At 48.5% G+C, this 19,135-nt stretch overlaps 1 protein-coding gene and 1 long non-coding RNA gene across 7 annotated transcripts in view; one reads left to right on the plus strand and one right to left on the minus strand.

Moving 5' to 3' along the window:
* Nucleotides 1-10,654, plus strand: part of YWHAG (tyrosine 3-monooxygenase/tryptophan 5-monooxygenase activation protein gamma) — a 35,061-nt gene extending 24,407 nt beyond the window's left edge. Inside the window, exon 2 of the mRNA XM_003934130.4 lies at nucleotides 7,182-10,654. Within this exon, the coding sequence (XP_003934179.1) occupies nucleotides 7,182-7,838 (657 nt within the window). The 3' untranslated portion in view covers nucleotides 7,839-10,654. The remainder of the gene's footprint in view (nucleotides 1-7,181) is intronic.
* Nucleotides 1,981-18,663, minus strand: LOC120360369 (uncharacterized). 6 transcript variants are annotated; one of them, XR_012515312.1, is made up of 5 exons: nucleotides 18,407-18,663; nucleotides 16,315-16,390; nucleotides 10,647-13,971; nucleotides 6,453-6,795; nucleotides 1,981-6,240 (listed from the first exon to the last, which is right to left on the minus strand). It is a non-coding gene; the product is annotated as an uncharacterized LOC120360369 (long non-coding RNA). The 6 variants fall into 6 exon arrangements; XR_012515313.1 differs by having other exon boundaries at nucleotides 10,647-10,755; nucleotides 12,139-16,390; XR_012515311.1 differs by having other exon boundaries at nucleotides 1,981-2,949; nucleotides 6,078-6,240; nucleotides 10,647-16,390.
* Nucleotides 18,664-19,135: the final 472 nt, after the last annotated feature.

The raw sequence follows: 19,135 nt of genomic DNA on the forward strand, positions 1-19,135 counted from the left end.
TCCTGTGTGCTCTGCCTGTTCATATCTGTTGGCTTACTTTTTGGATGTGAACTTCAGTTCTTTGTAGCGATTTTCCATTTTATTAAATCAATGTGTTGGGTGAGGTGGTGGATACCTGTAGTTCCAATAGAGGCAAGGATTGCTTGAGCCCCCAGGAGTTATTTAAGAAGATTAAAAATGCAAAATTGCATTCATTATTTTTCTTTTCTTTGAATATCACTGTCCCCCGGGCTGGAGTGCAGTGGTGCAATCTTGGCTCACTGCAACCTCCACCTCCCAGGTTTAAGTGGTTCTCCTGCCTCAGCCTCCTGAGTAGCTGGGATTACAGGCATGCACACTACACACCTGGCTAAGTTTTGTATTTTTAGTAGAGACAGGGTTTCACCATGTCAGCCAGGCTACTGACCTCAAGTGATCTGCCCACCTCAGCCTCCCAAAGTGCTGGGATTATAGACGTGAGCCGCTGAGCCCAGCTCATTCATTACAATTTAAGGTTCTTGGTAGATAAGGAAATTCTGAATGACCTGGTACTCTGTGGCTTAAGGTTGGAGAGTCATCTAAGTAGCTTTCCAAGAATTTCAAGAGTTGCTAATCTTAGGTAGAAAAAGTTTCTCTCATCAACTCCTAGGGGAAAGCAGTTGACACTAATTAATATCTGATTCCTTAGCAGCTGGGATTTGGGGAGTTCTGCATTTTAAACTGTTGGTGAGAATAGCATAGAATTTTCTAACCTTTTTACCTAGGGCTGTCTTTAACATCTCTTAAGTCACCAAAAGAAATTTGAACTTGAGCTTATAGTAGTCGAGAAAGCAGAAACTTTAATTTTGCTTTTAAGCAGAACATACCACTCTGGGGAATAAAAACTGAAACCTTCTATGTTTTCCCACAGCCATGACAGTAAATTTGGGTACCATGTTTACAAGTGTCACATTTGTAGAAACAGTTTATTAACTGGGCGTGGTTGGAGGCTGAGGTGGGAGGATCACCTGAGCTTGAGTTGAGGCTGCAGTGAGCTGTGAACTCACCACTTCTCTCTAGCCTGAGCAACAGAGTGAGACCCTATTTCTTTTCCTTTTTTTTTTTTTTTTTTTTTTGAGACAGAGTTTCACTCTTGTTACCCAGGCTGGAGTGCAATGGCGCGATCTCGGCTCACCGCAACCTCCGCCTCCTGGATTCAGGCGATTCTCCTGCCTCAGCCTCCTGAGTAGCTGGAATTACAGGCACGTGCCACCATGCCCAGCTAATTTTGTATTTTTAGTAGAGACGGGGTTTCACCATGTTGACCAGGATGGTCTCGATCTCTTGACCTCGTGATCCACCCGCCTCGGCCTCCCAAAGTGCTGGGATTACAGGCTTGAGCCACCGTGCCCAGCATTATTTTTTTTTTTTTTAAAGAAGAAGGCTGGGCATGATGGCTCACGCCTGTAATCCCATCACTTTGGGCAGCCAAGGCTAGAGGATCACTTGTGCTCAGGAGTTTGAGACCAGCCTGGACAACGTAGGGAGACCCTGGTCCCTGCAAAAAATAAAAAAAGTAGCTGTGTGGTGGTGGGCGCCTGTAGTCCCAGCTTCTCTGGAGGCTGAAGCACAGGAGTTGGTGGCGTGACTGCAGTGAGCTGTGATTACACTCCTGTACTCCAGCCAGGGCAACAGACTGAGACCCTATCTCTATTTTAAAAACAACAAATTTGGCGGGGCATGGTGGCTCACGCCTATAATCCCAGCACTTTGGGAGGCCGAGGCGGGTGGATCACGAGGTCAAGAGATCGAGACCATCCTGGTCAACATGGTGAAACCCCGTCTCTACTAAAAATAAAAAAAATTAGCTGGGCATGGTGGTGCACGCCTGTAGTCCCAGCTAATCGGGAGGCTGAGGCAGGAGAATTGCCTGAACCCAGGAGACGGAGGTTGCGGTGAGCCGAGATCGCGCCATTGCACTCCAGCCTGGGTAACAAGAGCGAAACTCTGTCTCAAAAAAAAAAAAAAACAAAAAAAAAAAACAACAACAAAACAAAACAAATTTAATGACCGTTTTGAAAAATGTTACCTCCCTTCTCAAATGATCCAGATCCCATATCTTCCCACATTGAATAGTTATTCTGCCTTGATTAAAACTTTTTAGACACTATTAGAATAACTTTTGTTCTTTTAAAAAGTTATCTTTTCACCTTTAAAACTAGTATGGTGAGGATCTCTTATTTTAATTTAACAATAACAGATTAATTCTCATGTAAGTAATTTTGATCTAAAGGTTAAATAATTTTTTTAAATTCTGATTTAAGGTGTTCAGAACAACCTTTCTTTTGAGTAGACTTTTTAGAGCTAAAGGGTTTCCTTCTAACTTAGTTTTTCACTGGCAGAGAACATCTGGACGTGTTCCAAATGTGGTCGAGCTACTGTCGCTAAAGGTGATACTGGCATTTCATAATCTGCTTGTTCCAATTTGTCTGGGGACAACTAGACAGACTTTACATAAGTACAGATCGCCACTTTGGGCTCTGCAGGGAGATTTCATCTGAAGCAGGAAGAGCTCCCCCCAGGACTGGTGAGGTAATTTGAGCTCTAAATAGCTCTTGGCCCTTGAAATAAGGACAGCATGATTTAGGGGAAAGGCCAGAACTTGATCTCTGTGGCCTTCAGTACGATGGCCTCTCCTTGCACTGGAGGCAGTCATGAAGCCTGCACTGCGGGGTTCGTCTTCAGCGTCCGCACACTCGGGGAGGTATGCCAGAGCCTGGCGGTGGCAGCGCCCGAGGGCTCAGCTCCTTCCAAAGCCAAGTCTGACCAGTTTTTTTCAGGCTGTATGGGACTAGGATTTTTGGAAAGGAAGTGATGTGAGGCAGCTAAGGCAGTTTCCGCTTAAAATAGAGAAGAGGGTGAAACGGAGAAGAGACACTCGATACAGGAAGATGAGCTGGGAGCTCGATAGGTAGGAAACGTAGACATCCCCTGTGGTGAGAACCAAAATGAAGGAAAATTACTCAGGGTATTCTTAAAACTAGTTCCTTGCATTTCTGTAGCATTTTCCTTTTTCAAGAAGACTTTGCTGGGCACAGTGGCTCTCACCTATAATCCCAGCACTCTGAGAGGCCATGGCGGGAGGATCACTTGAACTGAGGGGTTCGAGACCAGCCTGGGCAACATAGTGAGACCTTGTCTCTACTAAAAATTTTAAGATGGCGCCGGGCGCGGTGTCCCAAGCCTGTAATCCCAGCACATTGGGAGGCCGAGGCGGGCGGATCACGAGGTCGAGAGATCGAGACCATCCTGGTCAACAGGGTGAAACCCCGTCTCTACTAAAAATACAAAAAATTAGCTGGGCATGGTGGCGCGTGCCTGTGATCCCAGCTACTCAGGAGGCTGAGGCAGGAGAATTGCTTGAACCCAGGAGGCGGAGGTTGCGGTGAGCCGAGATCGCGCCATTGCACTCCAGCCTGGGTAACAAGAGCGGAACTCCGTCTCAAAAAAAAAAAATTTAAGATGGCTGGATGCAGTGGCTCACACCTGTAATCCTAGCACTTTGGGAGGCTGAGGTAGGTGGGTTGCTTGAGGCCAGGAGTTCAAAACCAGCCTAGGCAACATGGCAAGACCCTGTCTCTACAGAAAAATAGAAAAATCAGCTGGGTGTGGTGGCATGTGCCTTTGTCCCAGGCGCTCAGGAGGCTAAGGTAGGAGGATCACTTGAAGCCCTGGGAGGCTGAGGTTGCAGTGAGCTAAGTTGGTGCCACTGTACTCCAGCTGAGGTGACAGAGTAAGACCTTGTCTCAAAGAAAAAAATAAATCGGCCATAGGCTGGGCACTGTGGCTCAGGCCTGTAATCCCAGCACTTAGGGAGGCTGAGGTGGGTGGATCACTTCAAGCCAGAAGTTTGAGACCAGCCTGGCCAACATGGCAAAACCCCATCTTTACTAAAAATACAAAAATTCGCCAGGCATGGTGGCATATACCTATAATCCCAGGTACTTGGAAGGCTGAGGCATGAGAATTATTTGAGCCTGGGTGGAGGAGGTTGCAATGAGCCAAGATTGTGCCTTGAACTCCAGCCTGGGCAACAGAGTGAGACCATGTCTTTTTGAAACTCTGTCTGCTCCCCCTGTCCCCTTCCCCAAAAAAAGGTAGAAATCAGCCATGCATGGTAGCACACACCTGCAGTCCCAGCTACTCTGGAGACTGAGGAGGGAGGGTTGCTTAAGCCCAGTAGTTTGAGGCTGCGGTAAGCCGTGATTGTGCCTCTGCACTTCAGCTTGGGTAAGAGAGTGAGACGAGGTCTCAAAAAAAGACTTTCTTATTTGTGTGATATACCTGTATACCTTATGAAAGAGGCAGAAATCCTGGTTGTGCAGATAAGAAAACCAAAGCCCAGAGAAATGAAATGGCTTGTCCCCAAGACTGCTTAGGAAATGATGGAACTGGGAAAAGCCCAGTCTTTTAGTTGTTTGTGGACACAGCAGGAGTGACAGCGGTCTGCTGGATGACAGATAGCGCAGAATGAGGCACGAGGTGCCTGTGTTTATTCATGCAGGAGCAGGAGTGTTAGCAGAAGGGTGGGGCACAGGAGGTGGTAGAGCAGAGCATCGCTTTCCTGGCTGCCTTCTGCTCCGAACCCACCCCTAGTCTTCCCCTCTTTCGTCTGTTTCACTGAGGGCACAGCTGGTAGGGGTAACATTGTTCTCCAGCATTAAAACAGAGCGTTAGTAATGTCTAGGAAAAAGTTGACTTTAAAAACACTGCTAATCAGTTTAGGGAATATTTGAGTGTATACCATTTGCTAATCAGTTCATTCAAAACGTGAATTGCCTGCCATAAACTAATAAGCATGATTTGGTTTATGTTGATTTAATTATCTCTGAGTAAATGCTGCTTGAATTAGTGACTGTATCCAGTTTTGCCAAGCATACCCCCATTTATAATTTAAAGAAATTTTTTTATAGAGATGGGGTCTTGCTATGTTGGCCAGGCTGTCTTGAACTCCTGGCCTCAAGAAGTCGTCCCCACTTGGTCTCTCAAAGCACTGGGATTACAGGCATGTACTAATATACTGAACATAAATGATTCAAACGTAGCGGGGAAATGTCTCCTGGTAGCTCAGTACCCCCATTCCCCAGGAGTTGAGTACAGGGCTGTCCAGTCTTTTGGCTTCCCTAGGCCACATTAGAAGAAAAATTGTCGGCCGGGCGCGGTGGCTCACGTCTGTAATCCCAGCACTTTGGGAGGCCGAGGTGGGTGGATCACGAGGTCAAGAGATCGAGACCATCCTGGTCAACATAGTGAAACCCCGTCTCTACTAAAAAAAATACAAAAAATTAGCTGGGCATGGTGGTGTGTGTCTGTAATCCCAGCTACTCAGAAGGCTGAGGCAGGAGAATTGCCTGAACCCAGGAGGCGGGGGTTGCAGTGAGCCGAGACCGCGCCATTGCACTCCAGCCTGGGTAACAAGAGCAAAACTCCGTCTCAAAAAAAAAAAAAAAGAAGAAGAATTGTGTTGGGCCACACATAAAATACACTAACGATAATTGATGAGCTAAAAAAAAAAAAAAAAAATTTTTTTTTCCCCCCTACAAAAAAATCTGTTATTTTTATTTTTTTGAGTCGGAGTCTCTGTCACCCAGACTGGAGTGCAATGGTGCGATCTCAGCTCACTGCAACCTCTACCCACCCCCACCTCCCTACCAAAAATCAAGACATTCCCCTGCCTCAGCCTCCCGAGTAGCTGGGATTACCGGCTCCCACCACCTCGCCCAGCTAATTTTTCTATTTTCAGTAGAGACCAGGGTTTCTGACCTCATGACCCAGCCACCTCGGCCTCTCAAAGTGCTTAGATTTACAGGTGTGAGCCACCACACCTGGCCGAAAAATCTCAGCGTTTTAAGAAAGTTTACAAATGTGTGTTGGGCTGCACTCACAGCCATCCTGGGCTGCATGCATCCCGTGGGCCATGGGTTGGTCAATCTTAGTTTGGTAGATCTTTTTGGATTCTATCTCCCTACCCTTGGTGTCTGTCTGTAATATAATGTTATACAGATGCTGTGGTTCATCTACACAGGGAACGGTGGGGACTTGGGACAGGGAGTAACCACCTTTCTTCTTCTCCCATCCCCAGCCACTTGGTGTGTGCCACTAGTCCCAGCTCCTCAGTAGGCAGAGGTGGGAGAATCATCTGAGCCTGGGGAGGTTGAGGCTGCAGTGAGCTGTGATCGTGCTGCTGCACTCCAGGCTGGGCGATAGAATGAGAGACCCTGTCTGAAAAAAGAAGAATGTTATTTCATATGGTTGTCAAATACTTAATGTAATAATATGTTATTCTGATACTATAGAAATCAGGTCAATAAAGTTAGTATTATTGGCTGAATTTTATTATAAGCAGTTATTTGTAGTCATAATATGCCACTTTAGTTTTCTTAAGGTGATTAGTCTTGGGGGTGATGAGGGTGGGAAGCTTGAGAAATGCCCACCTTGGAAGAAGCATTGATTCCTGTTGTCCTGCTCAGCTCGGAGGGGCTGCACCCGCCTCATTCTTTTGTATTGCTAGTTGTCGTTGTATGCAGTCACATACTCCCACTGCCACAAAGACAATACATGAGTTTCCTGGGTTGCTAAAGCATCACAGCGATGGGACTCAGTCCCATGCCCTCTGAGGTTTAGAATTCACATGGTCTCAGCACACGAGCGGAAAGGCCTCCTTGTTTCTCCGAAGTCGGCTTGAAGTTGACTCAGTATTTTCTCATCCAGAAGGGACGGGACTGAAGTTTAGTAGACAGGGCAGGATTAGGAGGAATTTGTCAGTGTTTTTTTTTCCTAAAAAAAAAACAACAACGCTGAGTTGGACCATCTGTACTCACAGTCTTTAGGATTGGTACATATATATAATATTACATGAAAGAGTGGTTGGCCTTCTGCGATTTAGATAAAACCTTCTCATCTAAGACCTAGACTGTCGTGTTTTGTGGAACACATGGGATAGGCCTGTGTCCTTTCCTGGGGAGGACGCTGGGGTTCGACACCACGGATCCACCCGCGCTTTCCCTTCCCTCGCGTGTGTTCCACCTCCAGCCCCCTTCTCCCCGCCATTCTGTTCATCAGGTTACTCAGCCGAGAGCTCTGTTGTTGCAGTGGCTCAAAGAGACGAGTCACCCAGTGGGCACCATCTGTACCTTAACAGCTCTGTCCTTTCCCCCCAACAGGTGACAGAGCTGAATGAGCCACTGTCCAATGAGGAACGAAACCTCCTGTCTGTGGCCTACAAGAACGTGGTGGGGGCACGCCGCTCTTCCTGGAGGGTCATCAGCAGCATTGAGCAGAAGACATCTGCGGACGGCAACGAGAAGAAGATAGAGATGGTGCGCGCGTACCGGGAGAAGATAGAGAAGGAGCTGGAGGCGGTGTGCCAGGATGTTCTGAGCCTGCTGGATAACTACCTGATCAAGAATTGCAGTGAGACCCAGTACGAGAGCAAAGTCTTCTACCTGAAGATGAAAGGGGACTACTACCGCTACCTGGCCGAAGTGGCCACCGGAGAGAAGAGGGCGACGGTGGTGGAGTCCTCCGAGAAGGCCTACAGCGAAGCGCACGAGATCAGCAAGGAGCACATGCAGCCCACCCACCCCATCCGGTTAGGCCTGGCTCTTAACTACTCCGTCTTCTACTACGAGATCCAGAACGCCCCGGAGCAAGCGTGCCACTTGGCCAAGACCGCGTTCGACGACGCCATCGCCGAGCTCGACACCCTCAACGAGGACTCCTACAAGGACTCCACGCTCATCATGCAGCTCCTCCGCGACAACCTCACGCTCTGGACGAGCGACCAGCAGGACGACGACGGCGGCGAAGGCAACAATTAAGGCCCCAGGGGGACTGGCAGCGCACGCGGATGCTACTACTGCAGTCTTTATTTTTTTCCCATGAGTTGGGGGTCGGGTGGGGGAGGGAAAGGGAGGGATGACCTTCCCAGGGAGAAACCCACGACCTGTCCTGTCTTTGATCGCCTCTTTGACATTTTTGCCAAAATACCACTAGTGGAAAGTCAGGCTAGCTGTGCTGGTATTGGAATAGCAGCCTCCCACTGGCGTCTGGACTGTTCTGTAGATTCATGCAAGTGGAGCTGTCTGTCTCTAATTTAACTTATTGCTAGAAGATAGGGTTTTCCGATGAAAAGAAAACTTAAAAGAGGAATGGCCCTCATTCAGTAAGTTCTGTGGTTCCAGTAAGGATTTTTATGTACATACGCTCTCGCCTCTCATTTTGGGTACTTTCTATCTCATCTGTCTCGGCTCTGCATGTTTTCTAGGGTGTAGCCTACAGACATGGAATAGTGTAAACCCCAGACTGACAGAACCTGAGGCCCCGTGCGTCCTTGTGGTTTAGGCCTCGCCAGTTTTCCCGAAGTCTCTGATTAGTTGACAGTATTAACACTAAATTGCAGTTTACAGTATTTCTACATGACAGCCATATGTAACATCAAGCCATCGACTGCGTATTTTTCCTTCGGTTTGCTGGTGGTTTGGGCTTTAACATCCGTGTTCAGCCTTACCCTGTTGGTGTTGCTGTTGATCGGTCTCCTAGGCTAAGTGAGGAGAATCGAAGCGACTTCCGGTTTGGGGTGACTAGGTGCTCGGCAGGTGGCTGCGGGATGGTTGTTTTTGGTCCTCCTTTCCTCTTAACATAAATCCACCACCAAAATTATCCATCCTCTTGAGAGCAGTGTGAAACGCCACAAAATTAGAGAAAATTCAGGTCTGTATGTCATGGATCATGTTGGTATTTTCAGAGCACGTCCCGCTTCCGAAGCTGCCACAGCTCCCTCCTCAGGGATCACACTGCCGTCGCCCACTTTGCACTGGAGCGTTTCCCACTGCCCCTCGTGCTGGCGGGCGCAGCTGGGTGGAGAAGCTTTGGGGTCGTAGAGGCATCTGGAGAAGGTCTGTGGTGCAGTGTGTGAAAATTCAGGTGCTAGAAGCCTACTGGTAGAAAAACCCAAAAGGAAGCGCTCGATCCATAACCCTCCTGCCGAGTTGCGGGAGCCTTGTCGGTGTGCCGGTTTTTCCTCCCTGAAGACACTCCTGCCCCTAGTCGTCGTTGTAGGCAGATGAACTAAAACTGTTGCAGAGAACGAACACTTAACTCCTATTTGACCAGAACTTTTTCCTCTCTATATAATTGTTCTTTTAAATGAAAAAAAGCATAGAAATTGGAGATTGGCTTGTCTCGTGCAGCCAGCGCGCATTCGGAATGGACGGAAACAACATTGCTATTTCCACCCATTTGTTTTCGGTCCGCCCTGATCCCTCATTCTCCTTTCAGGTAAATCTGTCTAGCTGTTAACACGGCCTGAGTGCGCATCCAGTTTTTCATCAAGTCAGTGGCAGTAGAAACTCCCGAGGCGTGTAACGATAGCACACTTGTGTTCCTCGTTCCTTTGTTTTATTTAGGTAAGAAGAAGTGTGAGTAATAATTGAGGAAAAACGGACAGATGCTTTTGCTAAATACCAAAACTGAGCTTACACTTAGGAACTGAGTATGTGTAACAGGATACAGGTGACAGTGAAGATGGAAGAACCACGATGAGCACAGTCTCAGTGTGCTCTGTGACGCTGCACAGTTTACCCAGCATGACTTTCCTTAGAAGGCCCCCTCCTCACGCTAGAGCAGAAGTCCCGGTTCACTGAAGCTACAGGAGAACTAGTAGAAGAGAGCTTTGCCGCGTTGGTGCGTCTCACGGGCACCACAAGTCATTGCCATGGGAGGAAAACGATTTCGGGGGGGGGGGGGGGCGGCGGGGTAGGTGGGGCTTTCCCTAATTTATCTTCATGTCCAGTGAGCAGTGTTGCGTTTTTCCTCGTAGCGTTTGGAAATGATTTACTGGAATTACAAAACCGATTTTTCCTTTAAATTTCAGCTTTGGCTCTGGCTGCTTTTTAGAATAATGCAAGATTAAAAAATCACACCTGAGGGCTAAAAACAGAGAAGGAACGGGAGACGATATTTAAGCAGCTTGAATGGTTTTTCTTTTCTTTATTTTTAAAGAAATGCACTTGCCTATGATACTGTCTCTCCAGTGAAATGATTACTCCTCCATTACTCTATTGATACAATATTGTGCATGCTAGTGTTGTATTTCTATACAGTAGCTTGAAATTGATTAACTTATACTGTAGGTGTTATGTATTCCTATGACAAAAAAATTAAGTCTTCAAATTTTTTAAAGGTTTTTTTTTTTGTTTTGTTTTGTTTTTAATTTAATTATTCCTTTTGGGGGTAAAGTTTGCTCTACCAAATAGTGATTGTAACAAATTGATCTGTTTTGGATGTTGCTATAGTGACATGCAGTTATATATTTTGTTTTTAAAAGGGGGGGAGCAAAAGAAACACCAGTGTTAGCTTAATCTTAATGTCTGGTGTTTGTCATGGTGAAATTATAACTATTACAGTGTCGGAGAACGACGAACACGTTCTCTGAATGAGCCTTTGTGCTTTTTGTCATGTTATGCAGTGAACTATTTTTAAGGTCTAATCAGTGATTATTTTTCCAGCTCCGTGTTTCTCTAAGGAATTATTTCACACACGGACCATCTTTAGCAGTTTCCTCAGTGATGGAATATCATGAATGTGAGTCATTATGTAGCTGTCGTACATTGAGCAAATAAACTTACAGATCTGACGCCAGTGCTCCTTAGCTTCATTGTGTGAGTTTGACTGTTCCTTTGCTTTTGAAGGTTGGAGCGGATATTGGTGTTCTCTTCCCTTACTCAAGGAATGAGGCTGGATCGGCAGAAAAAGGGAAAGCCAGTATGCAGGAAGACAGTATATACTGGGAAGCACCTCCAACCAGAAATCAGATTTGGCTTTGGGGACCTAAAAAACCATTGCACCAGGCGGGGCATGCAGTGGCTCACACCTGTAATCTCAGTACTTTGGGGAGGCTGAGGTGGGCAGATCACGAGGTCAGGAGTTCAATACCAGCCTGGCCAACATGGTGAAACCTTGTCTGTACTCAAAATACAAAAATCAGCTGGACATGGTGGCGGGCGCCTTTTATCCCAGCTACCCTGGAAGCTGACGCAGGAGAATCGCTTGAGCCCAAGAGGTTGCAGTGAGCCAAGATGGCACCACTGCCCTCCAGCCTGGGCAACAAATGGAAAACTCCATCTCAACAAAAACAAAAAACTAGGCCGAGTAGTAGCTACCAACTCTTCAGCACACATTGACCAAACACTTTTAGTGTGGCAGTTATTAAAAAAAAAAAAAAAATTAACTTCTTATTGTAACAGGGTCACTGAGGAAGAAGGGACAGTCAGACGTCCTCTCTGCTTATGCATCCAGTCTGTTGTGATGTGTTTTTTTGGTTTTTTTTTTTTTTTTTTTTTTTGAGACAGAGTCTCGCTCTGTCGCTCAGGCTGGAGTACAGTGGCGCAGTCTCAGCTCACTGCAGCCTCTGCCTCCTGGGTTCAAGTGATTGTCCTGCCTCAGCCTCCTGAGTAGCTGGAATTACAGGCTCAACCGACCACACCTTGTTAACTTTTGTATTTTTTAGTAGAGACAGGGTTTCCCCATGTTGGTCAGGCTGGTCTCGACTCCTGACCTTGTGATCCACCCGCCTCAGCTTCCCAAAGTGCTAGGATCACAGGCATGAGCCACCGCTCTCCACCTTTGTCATAGATGTTTTCTTAAGACAGGGTCTCACTCAGTCACCCAGGCTAGAGTGCAGCAGTATAATCATAGCTCACTGCAGCCTCAAACTCCTGGGCTCTCGTGATCCCGCTTCAGCCTCCTGAGTAGCTGGGAGTACTACCATACTGGACCATTTTCTGTATTTTTTTTGTTTTTTTGAGATGGAATCTTGTTCTGTTGCCCAGGCTGGAGTGCAGTGGCATGATCTTGGCTCACTGCCATCTCTGCCTCCTGGGTTCAAGTGATTCTCTGGTCTCGGCCTCCTGAGTGGCTGGGATTATAGGCACATGCTGCTATGCCTGCCTAATTTTTTGTACTTCAATAGAGACAGAATTTCACTGTTACCCAGGCTGGTCTCAAACTCCTGAGCTCAGGCAGTCCACCCATCTTGGCCTCCCAAAGTGCTCAGATTACAGATAGGGTGAGCCACTGCGTCCAGCCGGGCTATTTCATATTTTAGAGACAGGGTCTTACCATGTTGTCCAGGCTCATCTCAAACCTCCTGGCTTCTAGTGATCTGCCTTAGCCTCCCAGAGCATTAGGATTACAGATGTAAGCCACTGCACCTGGCTTTTTGTGATGGGTTGTTTCAGTTGAAGTATTTGAAAAAATACACTCTCACATAGATAAGTAGTTGGGAAGGGATGAACCTAAAGAAGTGAAGTTGAATGGCAAAAGTAGAAAAAGGTTAAGAAACTTCTCATTGGTGGCTCATGCCTGTAATTGTAACAGTTTGGGAGGCTGAAGTGGTGGATTGCTTGAGCCCAGGAGTTCAAGACCAGCCTAGGCAACACAGTACATAGTGAGAACCCTGTCTACAAAAATTAGGTGGGCATGGTGGTGTCCACCTGTAGTCCCAGCTACTCAGGAGGCTGAGGTGGAAGGATTGCTTGGGCCCAGGACGTTGAGGCTGCAGTGAGCCATGATCATGCCACTGAATTCCAGCCTGGGAGACAGAGCAAGAACAAAAAAAAAAAGGGTCAGGCTGAGTGGCTCATGCCTGTAATCCCAGCACTTTGGGAGACAGGTGGGCAGATCATGAGGTCGAGATTGAGACCATCCTGGCCAATATGATGAAACCCCATGTCTATTAAAAATGCAAAAAAGTTAGCTGGACCTAATGGCGCACACCTATAATCCCAGCTATTCTGGAGGCTGAGGCGGGAGAATCACTAGAACCCAGGAGGCAGAGGCTGCAGTGAGCCAAGATCACTCCACTGCATTCCAGCCAGGTGACAGAGCAAGACTCCATCTCAAAGAAAACAAAAACCAAAAAGACGTATACTACATGAATTATAGTCTGTAGATCAGGCACTGGTGGTAAAGGTCTTTTTCGCCTCTTTTTCAGTATACTCTAGAATTTTTATAACTGATACTAGGCCAGGTGTGGTGGCTCATACCTGTAATCCCAGCACTGGGAGGCCTAGGTGGGCAGGTCACCTGAGGCCAGGAGTTCCAAAGCATCCTGGCCAACATGGAGAAACCCTATCTCTACTAAAAATACAAAAATTAGCCAGGTGTGGTGGCACACGCCTTTTATCCCAGCTACTCGGGAGGCTGAGGCTGGAGAATCGCTTGAACCCAGAGATGGTTGTGAACTGAGATTGTGCCATGGCACTCCAGCCTGGGCAACAGAGCAAGACTCCATCTCAAAAACAAACAAAAGCTGATACTCAGAAAGGTGATTATTGGGAGGCCGAGGCGGGTGGATCACGAGGTCGAGAGATCGAGACCATCCTGGTCAACATGGTGAAACCCCGTCTCTACTAAAAATACAAAAAATTAGCTGGGCATGGTGGCACGTGCTGTAATCCCAGCTACTCAGGAGGCTGAGGCAGGTGAAATGCCTGAACCCAGGAGGCGGAGGTTGCGGTGAGCCGAGATCGCGCCATTGCACTCCAGCCTGGGTAACAAGAGCGAAACTCCGTCTCAAAAAAAAAAAAAAAAAAAAAAGGTGATTAAAAATAACGGCGTGAAACAGCAGAGGTCTCGATTTCAAGAACTTCAGGGGTGGAGTAGAGGGGCCATAAATGAGCTAATTCAGTGGGACCTTCCAGTACAGTAAATACACTGCTGTTGACTGTGAAAGCTGTTTCCTCCACTCTATTTCTGTGTGGTGACCACACGTACTGGCCTATGCTCTGGTCAGCTGAAACTGCACGTTGACTCACTGGGTGATCCGAGTGTCTGAGGATGGCACCTACCTCCTGGGTGCACAGTTCCCAAAGCTGGCTTGGAGAAACAACCTTCTGAGCACTGGCACGGGCTCGGTACTGTTCTAGGAGTTGACAGTAAGTGGTCACCAGCCTAATCAGAACATTCACATGTGGCATGTCAGCTTGCTAATTAGCCCGCTGGTGTGAATTTTCCAATTCTGGTGTGGAGAAATGTGGTTGAATCTGAATGGCCACAAGTCTACCTCTCATTAACCGCAGAGAGCTGTGGTCAGTGAGGAGTTAGGGCGGGAGTGGCTGGATCACACTGGCAAGACACGAGTCAAGACATCTTAGGTTACCTGAGGTACTAACATGGCACTCTGTAATCCAGAGTATTGGAGAGGAAAGTCCGTAGGAATTACTTTGAGGAACATTATGACTTTGGGCTGTTTTCTCCTTTACTTTTTTGGAGAGACAGGCTCTCGCTCTGTTGCACAGGCTGAAATGCAGTGGCATGATGACAATTCACCGTGGCCTCTACCTCCTAGGCTCAAATGATCCTCCTGTCTCAGCCCCCTGAATAGCTGGGACTACAGGTGCGTAGCACCACACACACCTGGCTAATTTTTTGTATATTTTGCAGAGTTGGGGTCTTGCTATATTGCCCAGGCTGGTCTCGAACTCCTGGCCTCAAGCAATCTTCCCACCCCAGCCTCCCAAAGTGCTGGGATTATACACATGAGCCACTGCACCAGGCCGGTTTTTATTTTTTGAGTTGGCAGTGCACACGTGATACAAAATACAAAAGCGTGAGGCAGCCGTATGCCGCCCATGAAGCTTGAAATATTTACTCTGTGGCCAGTAGTCGCAGAACCCCGGTTTATCAGAAACTCCCACCACGCCCGTTACCTGGTCACCCATTCATTGCCGTCCTTAGAGGTAACTATTGCCGTTCATTCTTCTTAATTTGGTTCAGATTGAAATAGGATTTTTGCTGCCTTTGAGCACTGACATGACTCTGGCCTTGTGATTTTATTTTACTGATTGATTTTTTTTTTTTTTTGAGACGGAGTGTCGCTCTTGTTACCCAGGCTGGAGTGCAATGACACGATCTCGGCTCACCGCAACCTCCGCCTCCTGGGTTCAGGCAATTCTCCTGCCTCAGCCTCCTGAGTAGCTGGGATTACAGGCACGCGCCACCATGCCCACCTAATTTTTTGTATTTTTAGTAGAGACGGGGTTTCACCATGTTGACCGGGATGGTCTCGATCTCTCGACCTCGTGATCCACCCGCCTCGGCCTCCCAAAGTGCTGGGATTACAGGCTTGAGCCACCGCGCCCGGCCTTAAAGTTTTTTTATTAAAATTCTTTTTTCTTAAAATTGAAAAGAACATTTCAGTGATTGGCTGCAGACTCACTACTTGACATGGCAGATAATGTCTCTGTGTGTTGTGGAAACTTGAAAGTAAGTCACTGGGCCTGGTGCGGTGGCTCACACCTGTAATCCCAGCACTTTGGGAGACCAAGGCAGGCAGATCACAAGGTCAGGAGTTCAAGACCAGCCTGACCAACATGGTGAAACCCCGTCTCTACTAAAAATACAAAAATTAGCCAGGCATGGTGGCGTACACCTGTAATCCCAGCTACTCAGAAGGCTGACACATGAGATCTTTTGAACCTGGGAGGCGAAGGTTGCAGTGAGCTGAGATCATGTCACTGCACTCCAGCCTGGGCCACAGAGACCCCATCTAAAAAAAAAAAAAAAAAAAAAAGTCACCACTGGCATTTTACTCCCAATGTTCATATTACTCCTTAAAAAACGGACACCCTGGGGGCCGGGCGCGGTGGCTCAAGCCTGTAATCCCAGCACTTTGGGAGGCCGAGGCGGGTGGATCACAAGGTCGAGAGATCGAGACCAACCTGGTCAACATGGTGAAACCCCGTCTCTACTAAAAATACAAAAAAATTAGCTGGGCATGGTGGCGCGTGCCTGTAATCCCAGCTACTCAGGAGGCTGAGGCAGGAGAATTGCCTGAACCCAGGAGGCGGAGGTTGCGGTGAGCCGAGATCGCGCCATTGCACTCCAGCCTGGGTAACAAGAGCGAAACTCCGTCTCAAAAAAAAAAAAAAAAAAAAAAAGGACACCCTCAGCCTGGCACAGTGGCTTTTGCCTGTAATCCCAGCACTTTAGGAGGCTGAGGTGGGCAGATCACCTGAGGTCAGGAGTTTGAGACCAGCCTGGTTAACATGATGAAACCCTATCTCTACTAAAAATACAAAAAAAAAAAAAAAAAAAAAATAGCCAGGCATGGTGGCAGGCACCTGTAAATCCCTACACAGGAGGCTGAGGCAGGAGAATTGCTTGAACTCGGGGAGGAGGAGGTTGCAGTGAGCCAAGATCTCACCACTGCACTCCAGCACGGGAGACAAAGAGAGACTCCATCTCAAAAAATAAATAAGATAGGTGCTTTAATAAGAACTGGCTTTTACTCACAAAGTGTTCCACACACATCTTCACTTGGCCCAGAGTCCTGGTGGTCTGCAGCTCTTCTGCCCTCGGCATGCGGGAGCTGGGGAGACAGCACAGCCCACCTTATTTACTCCAGTTAACTCAGGAACAGAAAGCATGCCTGAGATGCCTCCTTCATATCGGATCTACACGAGGATAATCACAATCTTGGTGTTACATTAGCTCTTCCCACTGTGAGGGGGAAATTACCCTACCACTCGTTGGCTCTTAGGAGCTGAGACGATACATGAAAACCTCTTTTTACTCTCTTAACCTGAAGCCGGATTTTAGAGATGGGGTTTCACTGGTTGTCAGTTTTTTTCTTTTGTTTTGAGACAGGATCTCGATCTGTTGCCCAGGCTGGAATGCAGTGATGCAGTTACAGCTCACTGCAGCTTCCAACTCCTAGACTCAAAGCAATCCTCCTGCCTCAGCGTCCCAAGTACCTGGGCTACCTTGCCTGGCTAACTAAAAAAAATGTTTTTGGCAGAGCCTGGGTCTTACTATACTATGTTGCTCAGGCTGGTCTTGAACCCTGGGCTTAAGCGATCCTCCTGCCTTGCCCTCTCAAACTGCTGGGATTACAGGTGTGAGCCACCATGCCCAGCCGGGCTGTTGGTTCTTTAAAACCAGAGAGAAAACTCATTTTTTATTCCATTAGGTTTATCAAAGCAGGCTGCCTTCCGAGAGACGGTATTTTTTGGTTTTGCTTTTGTTTTGAGACAGAGTATCGCTCTGCCATCTGAGCTGGAGTGCAGTGGTGTGATCTGGACTCACTGCAACCTTCACCTCCTGGGTTCAGACGATTCTCCTGTCTCAGCCTCCTGAGTAGCTGGAATTACAGGCGTGCGCCACCACATCCGGCTAATTTTTGTATTTTTAGTAGAGATGGGGTTTCACCATGTTTGTCAGGCTGGTCTCAAACTCCCGACCTCGTGATCTGCCCACCTCAGCTTCCCAAAGTGCTGGGATTACAGGCGTGAGCCACTGTGCCCGGCCCAAGAGAGGTTTTTTTTAGTATTATAGTTTATAGGGGTTTTGCCTGCTAAGTTTGCTGAGTAAATTCTCGGACAAGGAGTGTGGGTAGTGGGCAGATCAAGAGTGAAAAATACTCTCGCCGGGCGCGGTGGCTCAAGCCTGTAATCCCAGCACTTTGGGAGGCCGAGGCGGGTGGATCACGAGGTTGAGAGATCGAGACCATCCTGGTGAACATGGTGAAACCCCGTCTCTACCAAAAATACAAAACATTAGCTGGGCATGGTGGCGCGTGTCTGTAATCCCAGCTACTCAGGAGGCTGAGGCAGGAGAATTGCCTGAACCCAGGAGGCGGAGGTTGCGGTGAGCCGAGATCGCGCCATTGCACTCCAGCCTGGGTAACAAGAGCGAAACTCCGTCTCAAAAAAAAAAAAAAAAAAGAAAAAAGAAAAATACTGTCTTGCCCTAAATCAGGAGACTACATTAGAAACAGACAATATAGATTCAGGAAATAAAGGATGACTAAAAGGTATAAAGGACAGAGCAGCTTGTAGCTGACTGCAAGCATTTTGGGGTGAGTCTTTTTTTCATGTCATCTCCCTAAATGCCGCCCAAATCTCCAAGGTCAAACAGATGCCAACTCCCGCTGCTGGGGCGGCAGCAAGATGAGTGATAATCATTGCTTTCCATGGTATGTTAGCACTTCGATTTCTTTCGCCTAGTGGTGACAGAGCCAAAATGAAATTGGGTAAGTACAAAACACAGCAAAATAGCAGCGGCCCCACCCCTCAGGGCTTCAGGCACGCACCCGCCACAACTGGTCTAGCTGCCCCTGCCCCATTCTTCGGGCTGCAGGACGCTGCTATGTTGCTGGTTTGCTAAGGCCCCGGAGCCGGGCGGGGGGATTCAGCATCCCTCCTGGCCCAGGTCTGGATCCCCTCCCTACTCCCACCTGGGGGCTCCTGCGGTCCGGTCCCCTGCTGACCCCTCTAGGCTCTGAAGCTGGCTTTCCCCGGGACCGCCTCTTCCAGACCCCGGACTGCAACAGCGTCCTCGAGCCACCCGGCTCCAACTCATCTGGGAGCTCCATCCTCCGCCCTACCTCTGAGTACCTCCCCTGCGCCCAGACCCCGGGCCAAGGAAGCCTTTTGCTGCCGGCGTCTCCCCGGGGGCGCTGCTTTGCACCGGCAAGCCGTTCGTCCCTGGCCCCGGTGTGCTACGGCGCACCTCTGTTGCTCGGGTTTCTCGACGGAAGTACCTGATCCTCGGACCGCGCCGAGACCAGGGTCCCCGGACTACGCGGAGGCCCGGATGTGGGTTGGGCGGGGCCGCGGCTGTGTCTGCAGCCGGGTCCCGGGAGGCGGCCCCCTCCCTCTCAGGCACGGCAAGAGCCAATCACAGGCCAGCGTGTCCCCGCTCCGCCAATAGTCGGCCTGTTGCTAGGGCCTGGGTTTTTGCTCCTGAATCGGCCCGCTCTGCAGCCCCAGGGCTTCCTTTGCTGCAAACCCGGTCCTCCAGCCACCCGGGAGCTTTATCTCCCAATGTCAGCCGCTTCTCTCCTCCGTCTTCAGCCTGCACCTTTGTTACGTGCTTGGGAGGGCGCAGCCTTGGGGTCGTGGTGGGTCCTTGGTCCCAAGCCTGACCTTCAGTTTCCCTATCTGAATAATGACGTGATCTCTCGTATCCCAGGTCTGCGTTATTAGCAGATTGCAGAAGAGGAAACTCCTGGCCCCCCGACGCACACACAGCTGGGAGGATTCTGGTGGCGACCTGGGTCTGACAGGTTCCATCACCTTATACGTGGGCACCATGGTTGCAGCAGTGAGAAAGG

The sequence above is a fragment of the Saimiri boliviensis genome, chromosome 20 (genome assembly GCF_048565385.1).
Source record: "Saimiri boliviensis isolate mSaiBol1 chromosome 20, mSaiBol1.pri, whole genome shotgun sequence".
NCBI lineage: Eukaryota > Metazoa > Chordata > Mammalia > Primates > Cebidae > Saimiri > Saimiri boliviensis.